At 31.8% G+C, this 15,790-nt stretch overlaps 1 protein-coding gene across 4 annotated transcripts in view; it reads right to left on the bottom strand.

Annotated features, from left to right (window-relative positions):
• Ten-a (Teneurin-a transmembrane protein) overlaps positions 1-15,790 on the bottom strand; it is a 1,091,387-nt gene that overhangs the window by 190,233 nt on the left and 885,364 nt on the right. For all 4 annotated transcript variants that reach the window (XM_076399553.1, XM_076399555.1, XM_076399556.1 and 1 more), the window contains 2 exons: positions 1,411-1,694; positions 1,215-1,337 (listed from right to left, as the gene is read on the bottom strand). In XM_076399553.1, coding sequence (XP_076255668.1) covers positions 1,215-1,337; positions 1,411-1,694 — 407 coding nt within the window. The remainder of the gene's footprint in view (positions 1-1,214; positions 1,338-1,410; positions 1,695-15,790) is intronic.

Genomic DNA, 15,790 nt, shown 5'->3' with positions numbered 1-15,790 from the left:
AGATTTTCTTATGATGACTCAAGAAACAGATCATTGTACATATAGTATCTTGTAAATTAAACACATACAAAAATTCATTAATTGCGATTCGTTGAAATTTATTAAACAATATGCATATTATGTATTGAGCCACCCGTTATTGATGAATATATTTAGGAATCGAATAAAAATTTCAATAAAAAAAGACATCTATATTTTGTAATAATCTAATAATTTTATTATGAATCATTTATCTATATGTATGTTTTTATATATTCATTTATGTGTTTTAAGTGTCCTACAGTTAGGTTACGTTTATAGTTACGTGATTCTTATAGTACTGTTTTTTTTAATTATACTGTTAATGTTAACAAGCCTTTTGAGTTTTATTTATTTTGTAAAATATATTTTTTACATCTTTATATCTCAATCATTATGTCTTCTATATTTTATGATAATCTAGTAATTTTGTTATTGAACATTTATTTATATGCATGCTTTTATTTATTATAAGTTTTTATAGCACTGTAATATAATTCTACTGTTAAGGTTTAACAATCCTTCTGAATTTATATCAATCATTTTCTATATTTTATAATAATCTAGTAATTTTGTTATTGAACATTTATTTATATGTATGCTTTTATATATTTGTTTATATATTATAAGTTATGTATAGTTAAGTTACGTTTATATTTACATTATTTTTATAGCACCGGAATATAATTCGACAGTTAAGGTTAACAATGCTTTTGAATTTGATTAATTTCGTAAAATATATTTTTACTGTTTGTATATTTCAATCATTATGTAATCATTGTCATTATCAATATCAATAGAACAACATTTCTATTAGGATTTAGATTAATTGCTCAGTGATTTTATGTTAGTTTTAATAAAAAATTCAATAGAATCAAGGAAGCAACGTTTATTATATTATTTTAAGAATTAAAGTTGAAACCCTTTATCAACAAATTTCATATAACGAAAATGGATCTCAGAATAACATATGTGTGTATTGAAAACTTATTTTTTTCCAAGTTTAGTACTTTTAATAAAATTGACATAATTTTAAAGTAGGTAGTGGCTTCAATATTTGTAATAAATGTATGAATTGGATGTCCATATTCTATAAATTGCAATTCTGTCTGATTTTATATACAGTTTAATGTTTCATTTTATGCGCTCAAAATATAATTCTTCGTAGATAATGAAGCATTATTTTGTATACATACCTTCAGTTGGAATTTGAGTTGATTCAGAACCCATTGTAATTTGATCTTGAGTAGCACCATCCTTAACATCCTGCACTAATATACAATTTGACGTGTCCATGTTGGATTTCATAGAACTGACCGCTGTAATTCCAAAAAAAAAGACATGTTTCAAAAAATTTCGGTTCACAACTACATCAATATGCGATCAACTAACCTGCAAAATAGGTGAGCATTCCTGTGAGTAATACGCTCAACAGTATCAGTCCGATGCTTAAGCATTTCCATGAACACCGATGCTGACATCTCTTATCGATATGGAATCTGGACGGGGAGTACGGCGAATAATGTGAAGAGACTGGTGCAGGCGCGGGTCTCAGTGGGAATACCGGCACCATCATCTGAGCAGCCGGTGGTGGAGCTACTTGAGGAGGAAGACTGTTGTTCTGGCCTCCGGTTGGTAGAGTTTGACTAATTTGTGTTTGTTGTAGGCTGGCCATTCTGGAAAAAGAATAAAACGTTTTAATATATATGCAATTTTATATTTTTTGTTTGTTTATTATTTTAAAAGCTAGCGGACAAGTATCGCTACAAATTAAATATTGGAACCTGCAATTGCTCAGTCCACTTTAGAATCTTCAAAAAAATTAGAAGTAGAAACATAATAACTTTTTAAAGGAAGTTGAGAGTTTTGAAGGCTGAAAACTCTAACACCTGTTTCTTCACATATCCTTTAAACGCACAAATTTGTGCATTGAACTTGAACATGCAGATAAAAACCAGGCAGTATGACACCAAAGAGACAAAGAACTAATCGTATATGTGGTAATATTACCAGTAAGAATTATTACATATATTTTTAGGATTCTGCTAATATGTTAAATGATTCAAATGTTATGAAAAATTACCAGGAACCTCTTTTAATTCGTTTGTGTTCGAAGCTATCTCTAGAATTTGTATTTATTTTTAAAAGAATGTACAAAACCAAATTTAACGAAGATTTTCACTCAAATAGTAAGTCATCAAATGGTGCTTTTCTGTAAAATGATTACTTATGTACATCTTAAGCAATGCAATACGATAGGAAAAATGATAATTAGATGATTCTTTTTTTGGTGGATGAAAATAGGATTGCAAAGGGCAAAATGAAAAATTTTGAAGGGCTACATATAATATGAAGAGTGTCCAAAAAAGTGGTAAAAAGAAGACTTTAAAATATTTAAAAAAAGTGATTAGATAGTGCCTTTGGATATATTTTAAAAATTTTCTAGTACATTTTTTAACCAATATGTTGACTTGGTAATAGTAATAATTAATGCTATTTGAATTAATGAATCTTTGTTGTTATTAAAATGTGATCCACATATAGATAAATGATGAATACAAAATAGCCAGGAATCAGCTGAAAACTGAAAGAATGAAGTGAGAAAGTAGAATATTAACAAAGTTCTAATTCTGTCAGACCAATATGGCGTGGTGTCCCATAAATCGATTTTAATATTCACAACCATAAAAAAACTAATTTTCTGCAGGGACATCTATCTGGGGGCCTTAATCGAATGTTTAGTAATGTACGAAGATAAATCATCGTTGGATAGGTGACGTCACGTAATCCAGAAACCAAATCAATCATGATAAAAGTGAGGGGGCATTCGAAATGGCCGAGAAATATGACGACATATTTTATAAATGATTCTCAGCTGTTGTTTCTGGCATCGAACAAATACGGATCCCAGATCTCCTTTATTTCACTACTGCGACCGCGACTTTTGGCAACGATGAACGAAAAAAATCGCCATTACGGACCCATTATTTTTGCCAAAATTCAAGAAATCCCAACATTTTCGGCGGCTAGTTAAAATTAATGATGTCATTTATTTTTCGAATCCGAAACTATGTGAATCCAATGAGGGCAGGTCGAACGGAATTCCTGGGGTTACTTGTTCCACTAGAACCAATGAATTTAACTGCCAATCATTAGCCGGCTGAATGATGGCCGTGATTTGTCGATCCGAAAATCCAGTCACGCGTACCTCATTGAAATAAAGTGTCTAGAAACCGTTGCCCATTGGGTATATTGATTGGGATTATATAAATATGGCGTTCCAAGGAGTGAATAGTAATAGCAAAATAAAATCAGTTAAAGTTATCTTGTATTTATAGTTATTGATAGTGTTTAAACAATAAAATCTGAAAAAAATGGCACACGTAGTTTGATATATCTTAGTTATGTTATGTACTTTTTAAAAAGCGAAAGCTTTTTATTAAGCATCACGGCATATTATTATGCTTAAGTATTTTTTATTTCCCATATCTTTTTGATAAATACATTTGGTTGTTTATATATATTATAAAATATTCTTCATAGCAACTTTATTTCATGTTTTAAGGCATAATCTTGGATCACTTAGTGTATTCGTTCGATTTCGATTTCATTGGTTCGAATCTCTTCGTTGATTATGTGGTGATAAGCATTAATAATAGTAATTAATCGTTGAACTTGGTTTTGACTTCGTTAGATTACTAATTAGTTTGATGTTTTAGTGTAATCCCAAATTTACACCCCATAGGTCCAAGTTGGCTTTATGATTGACTAATAAACCAATCTCATTGATTTTAGGTCAAGTTGCGAGCATATTCGGTCTAACCAATAAGTTGGTTGACCTTGAATCTAAACTGCTCTGCTTTTTATCATCATATTTGAATAGTATATTTCAGCATTTTCATCGTTGATCCGAACCCACTTATTTCGATCATTTTTAATAGACGGTGGTCTCATAATTGGTCTTTTGAATTTCCGAGTTGCTTTCCACAGCGACTGCTTTACTTTAATTAATATATAAATTGTAAAATCTCTGTGAAAAGAATGTATTTAAAATACGAAATACAAAATAGTTTAATCGTGAATATTAAATACAAAATTACAAAATATAGTATTTTAACTAGTTTTGCTTAATATGCAAAATAGGACTAACCTATTCCCGCATATTAACCTGTAAATTAGGAATGTATTTTCGTAGAGAGAGTAGAGTAGAGTAGAGAGTAGTGTACTAGAGTTTTAGATGTCTCTCGGAGAAATAGCCTCTTGTTGAGGAATTAATAAAATCTGCTAAAGAAAACATTCGTATTATATGAATACATATGATAACAGTCTATATTTATTGTGTTGTCTATATTTATTATCGTAAATTATTTAAAAATAGCAATTAACACATTAAAATACGATAAAATATTTTTGTATTACTCCATTCCATAGAAAAATTCCATTCCTTTTTACAGATCCACAGAACATTCAAATATAAAGGTAATTCTACTTCGTTTAAAATTAAATTATAAATTGCATGTTATGTATTATTATTATTATAGTATTCAGCAATTATTTTTTACTTTTCTTTTAAAGTTAGTTCATGAAGAAATTTATACATCTCCGTCTCGCTTATACTACTGTCGGTAAATATAAGCACATATAAAATTAACTGCCCCGAGCAATTATCTTCGTCCTTTCCTCTCGCAGTTTATACAGGGAAGGGTTCGTACATCTCTGTCTGATATCATGAATTAAAAAAAAACAGTCGAACCATGCATTTGACTGAATTGCATTGGATTGACCGTGCATTTGGAATGTCAATTTTTCTTTAAAATTCATTTTTGGTAGAAATAATATTTATTCCGGTTAAAGTAACATTTGTTTCTGAAGTTGATTTACAAAACTAGTCATCGTGCTCGGCATATCGGGATTATATATTTGCAATATCATAACCCATGCTAATGTCCCGACTTGGCATCAACTGAAATGACCATTGCTTGCGATAAACTAAGCAATCCGGCAAAAAATCGGGGCCAAAGTCCGCATCGAGACCCATTGCCATTTTTAACGTATCCGCTAGCCAAGCCGCCCTCCATATTGCTTATGAAAACATAATTTTACGCTCGGATGATGCGGGGGGACGAGATGAAACAGGAGACCGCCTCCTCCACCACCTCCGCCGCCTTCTTGCCCCGTCGCCCTCTCGCAACGTCAATAATATAAATTGCTTTTATTTGCAAACCATGCAAATTTGATGGCGCCGTTGCAAACACACAACTTCTGCCATTAATATGCATTAGATTAGTTTAAGCCGATCCCGTCGTTTGGATTATAATCTAACCGATTCGATGAATTTTCAGAGCTTCATCGATGCTTTTAACCCGTGTTTTCTTTGTGTTACGATAATGTGGTTGTTTGTAACGGACAACGGATCGATCGGAAGAACCCGAAAAAAAAAACGGCAAGTAACGGAGAAATGTTTCCGGTCGTTTGCGAACTTTCAATGGAGGCCGTTGGACTTTATTTGTAGCAGAAGCGATACGGAACATTTACGTAGAATGGTATTTGTTTCGAATTTGTTTCGGCTTCTCCTTTGTCTCCGTTATGTATAAACATATTAATGGACCGAACATACGGAGAGATGCTGCAAAAACTCCAAAGCTTTCGCTTCTCTTTTATCTTTAACTATATTTATTTTGATCATCACGCATATCGTATCAAGATTATACATTAATTTTAAAGGATTAGTAACAGAACGTACTAACTCGCATTAGGTACAGTGAAGCCTCACCGACAGGCTTCATTTTTTAGTATAAGTGGGAACCAAACATTTATTAGAGCGTTGAACATATCTCCATTTGTATCGAGTTTTACTTATTTACTCCAGTTTGAAGAAAAGGGCGGTTGAATGTCATCGAATGTGTGCAGCTACTGGTTTCGACTTTCTGAAAGTGTTTTTTTTTTTGATATCGAAAAGAAAAAGCGTTCTGGCCAAAATAACGAGGTTTTGAAGGCATTGTTCGTTAAAACCATCAAAATAATATCCATGACCATGATCCTCAGCTCGGTATATGATAAGATCAGCTTGGTGTGGTATACTGACCTGCTAATACCTACTGATACTATTAATGGATATTGCTATAGACTGTCATTGATGCGTTTGTGCTGAGTATTGCAGGCAAAACGGTAGAAATACGAAGAAAAACAGAACAGTATTATTTTTCAGTACGACAACGCTCGATCATATGACGCAAAACCGGTGAAAAAAGTTCTAATTACTATTTGTGCCGATATATGAGTCGACCAGTCTGAGCACTACTTCTTATGAAGATATAAATAAATAGCTCGATTCGTGAAAATATACATCGTTAGTTCGAGATGGAATAACTATATTACATAAATATGGCAACAATTGCGCCCATGTATCGATTTTTCACAATATTTCATAATTTCACAAGTTTCAAATTAAATATGTGTATATTTAATATGTGGATATCTATATATAAATTGGTGATCTAAATTTTAAATTCCATAATTTCTACACAGCTTCCTTTGCTTAATTTAAAAATTATACCTTCAAACAATAAAAACAAGATATCTCTCTTAATAAATAGTAAAATTATTTTCACTAATTAGAGTTATGTGAGTTTATAAATTTCATATTATGATTTAAAATATTATACAGGTCAATCGAAAAGTTCCCGGCCTGACACATAGATGGTACTACTAGAATTAAATCCATATGTTTTTTAGTTATCCCTAAACTTCAAAAGATGCGTGCATAAATTTGACAGCTGTCGGTTCATTAGCTTGTGAATCATAACATTTTAAGTGAAGCAACTTTTATTATTGTGAAAAAAATGGATAAAAAGAATTTTGCGTGTTGATAAAATATTACTTTTTGAAGGGAACAAATACAGTTGAAGGAAAAACTTGGCTTGATGACGAGTTTCCGGACACTGCCCCAGGAACATCAACTATCAAGGATTGGTATACTAAGTTTAGATGTGGTGAAATTAGCACCGAAGATGGTGAACGCAGTGGACGCACAAAAGAGGTTGTTACCGACGAAAACAGTTAAAAAATTCGCAAAATTATTTTGAATGACCGTAAATTGAAACTGAATGAAATAGCAGACATTCTAAAGATATGAACTGAACGTGTATATCACATCATTCACGAATATTTATGTATGAGAAAACTCGACAAGTTGATTATTCGAAGCAGTGTTTGGAGATGATCACGCACAAAAAATCCGATATTTTGCATCGATTTGTAACAATGGATGAAGCATGGCTCAATCATTTCACTCCGAAGTCTAATCGATAGTCATCTGAGTGGACTGCACACGATGAATCCGCTCCAAAGGGTGTAAAAACGCAACAGTCGGCTGGCAAGGTTATGGTGTCTACCTTGGAAAAGGAAGGACTATCAACAGTGACTATTACATATTGCTATTAGACCGTTTGGAGGACGAAATCGCCAAAAAAACGGCAGCATTTGAAGAAAAAGAAAGAGCTTCTTGACCAAGAAAAGACGCCGTGTCAAAAATCCATGATTTGGGCTTCGAATTGCTTCCTCATCCACTGTATTCTCCAGATCTGGCCTCCACTGACTATTTCCTGTTCTCAGATCTTAAAAGAATGCTGAATGAAGAATGGGAAGACATTTTCGTCGAATAAAGAGGTGATCGCCGAAACTGAGGCCTATTTTTAAGCAAAGGAGAAATCGTACTACAAATATGGTATCGAAAATTTGGAACGTCCCTATAATCAGTGTACCACCCTTGAAGGGAATTATGTTGAATAACAAAAAACTGATTTTGCCAAAAAAATGTGTTTTACTACGGTACGCCTGGAACTTTTCAATAAGTAAAAGTACCGAAATAGTAGACGATGAAAATGGTCTCGAAAATCGAGATACCTATCTATCCACTAAAATATCTTTATCTTTATGCAATTTAGCTATGTCTTCAAAATATCCTCATTTTCTTAAACTGTCTGACTTGGTATAGTTTGAGCTAATCTAAAAGTAGCACCAATGAAGTATACTTATTGCGAGGAATTTTGTCCACGCTAAGTAAGAGATAAACTGTAATTAGTAAATTGACCATGATTAGCCGCTTTTATACCAAGAAAAAAGTTTATCTGTAAAATACTATAACAGAAAATACAATAGGAATAAATGCATATAATTAATATGATTTATAATACAGGGAGAACTTTTTTCGTTTGATATTAGTCTTGTACAGCTTATAGTTGACTAATTTTGAGCAAAGTAGTAATAAAAATAAAGACTAACGTAATTACTCCAACTACAAATGAAGTTCATCTGGCGCCAGGCGATCGTGTTGATGTTTTGCACTTCATACCGATGCCGAGAGCTGAATGGCCCGTAATTCCGATACAAAATTCAATGCGTCCTGATCGATGCCGACGAAATTTTACGAGCGGCACCAACACCGCCTGCTGTTCCGAAGACCAGAGTCGATAACGACTCCCGGTAACCTTTTAGCATATCAATTTTAATAAATTGCGACCGGGCAAAATCGATTACCCTTGCTTGGCCAGGTCCGAACAAAAGATCATAATGAATACAATCGGAAAACCGGCTGATTTTACAGCGGGTGAACAGTTGAAAGTGTGGGGTTAGGCGGTCGACTAGATTTGATGGCGGGCGGTGGGGTATTTCTGTAATTGCTACGAATTATTGCAGATGGATACGTTTGAGGGGTGGCGTCTATAAAAAGATATAAATCAGAGTTAAATCCGTGTCGAATTTTCTTTTTATATGGTAAATAATGAAGTTGCACGGTTTACTATTAATGCAATATGTTGCAGCGTACCATATGATTTACTGTCCGCCCTTCATCCAATAAAAAATACGATGCAGGGATCAAATATAAAGACTGTAATATATACTGACAGTAATATAATAAATGAAGCATTTATTTATTGGCCTATAAATTAGTTTCAAATATTTATTTTTAATGTGTAGCTCTATTATAACAAATCGTTACAATGCATTTCATTCAGAATATTGTTTATCGATACCTGCAAATTTTTCCTACCTTTCAGGAAATTTACAGATTCCATCTCGGAAGATCGAGAGATATATGTTTTGAGTTTGTCTGCGAACCAACGCACTTTTTTTTAGTAATAGAGAGGTAGTAAGAGAGAGCAAAGTCTGGAGAACACGGCGGGTAGGGTAGCACTTCCAATGTTTCTAAGTATATTTTTAACGGTTTTGCAACATACAGTATCTTTATAGAGTCTTTTTATGCTGAAGAATAACACTGTTGTGTCTTTTCTGGTTTGTGAGTTTTTCCCACAGTGTTTGACTGAAACTCACCAATTGCAATCGATATTGACCTCCATTGATGGTTTCATCGAGTAATGCCTTCAAATTGTTCGAGTTCAAATTTTTCTGGTTTTCCAGAACGTCCTTTATCATTGGCGTCACTTTTAAAACGTCTACATAAGTATACACAAGTTCAAAATGATGACGCATGGTTTCCGTAAGTCTCACATAACATTCAATGACTTTCAGACGCATAAATTGAAAATAAAAATACAAAACTTTCCGCAAATGCGATTTATTCGATACAAATTCATATTTTCACACTTCGATGAAATGACATATACTAAGAAGTGAAGCTTGTCAGTGAGGTTTCAACATAAAGTCAGTTACAGTTCTAACTGAAAGGATTCCGGAAGGGATTTTCGGAAAGCCATTGAACTTGGGCTGGTGCGATTTTATCAATATACACTTGAAAAAGGTCTTGAAACTCTTTAAATTCCAGTTATCGATGTAGAGTTATACTGAAATCAGGTCCAACAAAATGCAAAAAGCCTTTGACATTTAGAGATTGTTTAAGATATACTTTAGATGATGATAAGAGCACCAGGTGAATAATCACGTGACAAGTAATCGTGTAAAGACGAACAGTAATATTTTATTAAATTGAATTATTATAAACATGAAGATTACTGAAACATGGACTATCGTTTGATATCCATAAGTAACTTAAAAATGTTTTGATATAATTATGTGGGTATTTGGAGCTCTTGTAAAAGTGGTCCGAATTGGCTAATGGATATTATAGTTGTGGTAATCACCGTATTTTCATCGCACAGAGCAAATAATCAATCAACACGAGATTCCCCGGTGATAGCGAAAATTCCAATAAGTTGGCAACACTGACCTGATTTGAATAATGTACACATAATCTACAGAATTTTTTAGTTTGTGTTCATTATTTTTTTGGAATAATTATGCGCTTTATTTGTCCTATATCAAGCTACCATTTTGTACATTAGTTTTACGTAAAAATATTTTTATAGAGCTAAATGTATGTATGTGACACATAATTAGGTTTTGATGGAAATTTCACAACTAATTTTCCAGAATAATTTCCCAAAATTATAATATAACCCCTTAAAAGTACTAATGTATCAACAACGTCTATTAATTTATATACGTGGCAAAAGATATGTTATAATAAAGATAAATCCCACTCTATTGTTGTAAAGTCACATTAATTACAAGGCTTTTGCATTCCAACAATTTCACTTATGTAATGTGAAAAGATTAATTTCACCATGGCGCTTTTTACGACTATTTTATAATTGCTGCCGTTTAACGCTCCAACGACATTAATAAAATTGCAGCAATTAAACGGTTGTTTCGGAGTAAAAATGGACGATTCAACTGTCTAATTATGTGAAGCGGAAGCGGGACGATCAAAACCATACCGGGCTTTTCAACATTGTGGTCAAATAAATTTGCATAGTTAAATAACAATTACAATACCTGATATTAAACGGTAATATCGTAGGAAATTGCGTATTATTGTTGCTATTGCTGTTCTAATTAGAACGCTGAGGAGTATAGTTAAGTTTGCCTGTGTTCAGATTGGTAATTTTCACTCTGAATTACTGCTCAAAATTCACTATATCTGATAGTTAGTTATAAAATGCAAATATAAATGTAATTGTGTTAGTAACTGATATTGAAATTCTTGTTGATTTGTTAACTTATTAGTTCTACATATGAGACAGCATAAACAGATCCATCAAAAATTCATATAACCTTTAATTTAGAGAGATATGGTTTACATTTTTGGTTCTTTAATTAATACTGGTATTAATTAAAGTTGAGTAAGTAATTGACAACTTTTTACTATCGACTATCCTTTGTTGATTGCCTTTTTTATTTTTTAAGTCTCTGGATTTTTGTTCAAGCCATTTGAATATTAAAACTTCTTTCATTGAAGTTTTAATGAATAGTAATCTTAAAATATTCATCATTAACGATAAATAGCATTATTAATGTATTCAAAAAAGGTTTGTGGTTGATAAAGTTGATAAATACTGAATGAAAGTATACGATACGTATATTTAGTGGTCATTAATCCAGCCTAATTACAACCAAGTCAAATTTATTTACAGAATAAGTAGTATTCCGCACTATATGAATATAAAAAATATAGAAATAATTTTACATCTATCAAAAGTAAACCGTTCTTTTGAATGTAAAATATTATCCTACAATTATATTTTTCTTTTTTTCTTTTTTTTTCTCAAAGAAAGTTCGAGAAGGACGTCACACACGTTTCGTATCACAGCTTCGCCTTCTATCTCTTTTAAAAACAAATAATGGCATAGCAATCTACTAATAAATAAATACTTTGTATATGTTAAGTGTTCATATTATTTTGTTCATCCACTGTAAATATACATAATAACAATTTCATACCTATGTAAAATTGTAATTGGGCAGACAATTATCATCATTTTTGATGCATTATGATGACCTCGATTTTGTCATATTTGTTTATAGAGTTTTATGTTGCGTTCAAATTATATTTCTGTTAACAATTTAACAATAAATAACTGCATTATTTGTTGCATATTACATTTGTTGTAGTTTAATTTTGTCTTATACAACTTTTGATATGAATCAATATGTAACTGATATGTGAGCACAAATACATTATGTTAGATCCAATATGAAAATTTAATTAAAAAAAATTTTTAAATAAACAACGTTCTAGTAATATTTCCATTTATTTTGTGTAATGTTTTAATGGAAGGGGATTCTATCTGGTGATGTAATCCTTTATCTTATTAAGTGCCGCTATACTATGCACTGTCATATTAAAAAACCAATCTACCCGAATGGGATATGAGGAATTCGCTATATCACAAGACCAGGGACTGTGTAATCTATCAAAAAGTTCCATTTTCACTTCAAGAATCGCCTTTCCTTAAAAGAACTTGGTCAAGGAAATGTTATTAACGCTTGCCTGGCAATTTCTGGGGCATCCGACTTTATTTCAGATACGTCCTTTCTTGACCATCGTTAATCTCAATCGGTCCGGCTCTTTTTTACGACAAACCGTTTAAAATTCTCTGTGCATGCTGAGTTTTTAGCATGGCTGAAAATACGTACAGGGTCAGTAAAAAAACACCTTTTTTAGATTAAAAAAACTATAGGTTTTAGCAGTTCCTTATTGTTGATTTTTAATATTTGCTACCGTTGTATATGCTATTGATTACCATTATGCATGAAATATAACATTCTTTAAATATTGATATTTTCCAAGTGTTTTAACTCTTGCAATCACTGATAAACGACAACATAAGAACACATTCTAGTTCAGAAATTTATAATTTGATTTTTCTAGTATTCTCTAAGCCCAATCTTTTGAGAATATATTCTTAAAAGAATTTCTAAAGATCCAAATTATTTTTTGATTTGGTGAGTCGGTATCTAAAAACGAGACCCAATCTTCGAGAAGGTAAATTATAAAAAGAGTTGTAGTAATATTTTTGAAAAATTCGAATATGTTAGATGACTTGACCACCTCCATAAGGTTTTCAGCCATATGTTTTTATTATAATAACTAGGGCGTAAGCTATAATACAGTGTTTTTTTAGTCTTAGGTTCTCTTGGAAATGGAAAATGGAAGTGAATCAAACCAATATGAACAAGTTGAATTGGATACATTTCTTTATTAAAACTTGTATCAAATAGTTTATCAATTATGTGAATCATAGAAAGTTAACTAATCAACACTAACTTTTAATAGGCTTTTATATAATATCTAATGCAATATAATTTTACCAGTTTAAAAAATATGCATAGTTTTACTCAAGCAGTGCTACATATAATGTAGAAAATTACACGAAACAATTTTTTTTGATAATTTTTCAAAAATAATTAATAATTTGGAAAAATCAAATATTCGTAATTTTTTTTGTCATCCGATCTCTCGATAAAAAGATTTATTAAACAAAGTTAATAATCATAACACGTACACAATAAAAATAAATTATGGCAAGGGAAAAGTCATTCTCAATTCCCGTAGGATTGATTGTTATTGGCCACCTTCTGTCGGGCTATGGAAAACGCCATTTGGGGTAAAAGGGACGCTATATCGTCAAAAACTGGCGAACGGCAATTCTCTTTTGAAATATTAACATTGTCACAATGGCAGCGGTGGTGAATACCTTTTTTGATGGTCGGAATTGCCTTCCATTAATGTCGTTCTTTAAATGTTTCAATTCATTATTAATATTATACATTCGGAAAATGAAATATTTACATGAAACCGGTCCACTTTGCTTTGCGAAGGTACGGCGTGCTTTAACAGTTTCACTGTTTAAATTATAGATGATAAAGAGCCTGTTTTTTTATCGTATTTAAGTGATTGTAATAAGTGATATCGTATTATCATTTTTTAATTTGAAATGTCTAGACAGGTAACAGCGGTTTTTTTTTGGCGTTATGTTTTGTGATAATGTAAGTAGTACAGGACAGTGTAAGTAGAAATACTACACGTGGTCAAGATTGAAAAATTATTTTGTAGTATGTCAGCTTGTATTGGCGGTTATTTTGTTTCAAACTTTCACAAAAGCGCATATATAGTAATGAATGATGTTTTCCTCTAAATGTATTTCTAGGTTAGTTTACAAAATGTATCCAACTGTTTCTATAACATATTTCCCAGAAAATAAGAGTAACGAAGAATGGTACGACATTACACATATAATCAGTTGATGAACAAACTATTTTTTTATCGTGTTTAAATAATTTTGTTCTCTTTTAATTGAAACGTCTATAAAATTAACAGGACTATATGTAGTTTTTCTAAGAATAAATAAAAGAAAAGTAAGTGATTACAACATCTATTCTGAAACCACTTAAGAAGCCATATATTTCCGTGACGGTTGCTCAGATAAGATATAACATCTGGTTGATATGGAGGATAGTATTTGAAAGCAAAGGAGAATTGCTATATAGAATGATGAATGTGAATTTGCTTGCAAGAAATCTGTAACAGTTTAAAGACATGTACTGTGTTTCTAAGCTTATATTTGATACAAAATGAATTGAATGTTTCCTTATTATATTTTGAGTCTTCTATTTACCAACTTGGGTTTATCTGGACTGGACCTACTGTTTAACGTGGGGACCACTAAGTACCATTAAGAACCATTAAGAAGCATTAAGTTTACCAACTAGCAGGTGACCAACTTAGAGGTCACCTCAGAAGACATCCGGTCCGACGCAGCCTGGTCACTGGCGTGCGTGGGATCATTTTGCGCTCTTGTCTAAGGATAATTACAAATGTTAAACAATCACATCATCTTACAACCATTCCCCAGCAGGAATCGAATCGAACAGGAGGAAACAGCAGGATGACCATCCTGCCGGCTCTACCACTGCGCCACCGGCAATAATGAATATTGTATTTTATATTGAATATTGACAAATTATTAAGTTTAAATGAAACTTAATAGTTTGAAAATCTGCAATTGTTTTCTACATTTTAATGCGTTTTAAATAAGTTTGTACACCAGAATCAAAAACTATATGAACATGAAACCAAAGCAATCACTTGGGGATAAAAAATAAAAATGAAATTGAAAACATATTTTCGATATAGAAATTCGTATTTATTGTCATACGAATGAACTACCCAACAATTTCCAGTTAAAAATATTAACGTAAAAATTGAATTAGTCTACATGAAGCCGAAAATTAAATTGTCTGCTTAATTACCTTTATTTTGAGGTGCGAGTCGAAATTGACATTTGATTGCATTCACTTGGTATGCTAATTTTCTCTAATAATAGAATTATTGAAAGGTTAATTATTAGGCTGTATTTGGCAAATAAATCGAGTTAGCAGGTTACAAAGGGATACGAAACGTAGATTGATAAAACGTCCAAATTGTGGCTATTGATAAAAATATGATAAATCAATAAAGCGTATAATTTGGCTTCGTATAAATAAAGAGTGTTTCTTTACAGTGATGGAATTTTGTATAGAATTAAGTCTTATTTGACAAAGAGTGGATGCCATTTTGGTTTGATAAAATTTTAATTTTTTCTTAACTATAAAAAGGCATTTAACCAGAAAAATGGATGCAATATATATTAATCAAAATAATTTCCTACAACTATTCCCATATTTCTGGCAACATGACGATACTGTGCTGAAAGAGTGATGTTGGTTTCGCAGCAATGTAATTATCGGTCGATTTGCACACTTCACACAACAACAAGTGGTTATAGGAAAGAGATAAGTCTGGTGAATACGAAGGGTACTACTCCTTTTGAGAATATTTGTATACATTTTTACGGAATTTTCAATATGTCATCAAACTTTCTTGTGTTACAAAAATAGGGTGTTGATACAAAATTTTTAATATTTGATAGATATGTTGCGAATATATGAAAAGCTAAACTACTTTATTTTTTACAGTGGTGTCGTATGTATT

Source organism: Rhynchophorus ferrugineus, unplaced genomic scaffold (assembly GCF_030347505.1).
Source record: "Rhynchophorus ferrugineus isolate W39M unplaced genomic scaffold, kcgeb_rfMv2 rfM3, whole genome shotgun sequence".
NCBI lineage: Eukaryota > Metazoa > Arthropoda > Insecta > Coleoptera > Curculionidae > Rhynchophorus > Rhynchophorus ferrugineus.
Note: the sequence above shows the minus strand (reverse complement) of the source record. Positions and strands in the feature narration are given on the sequence as shown.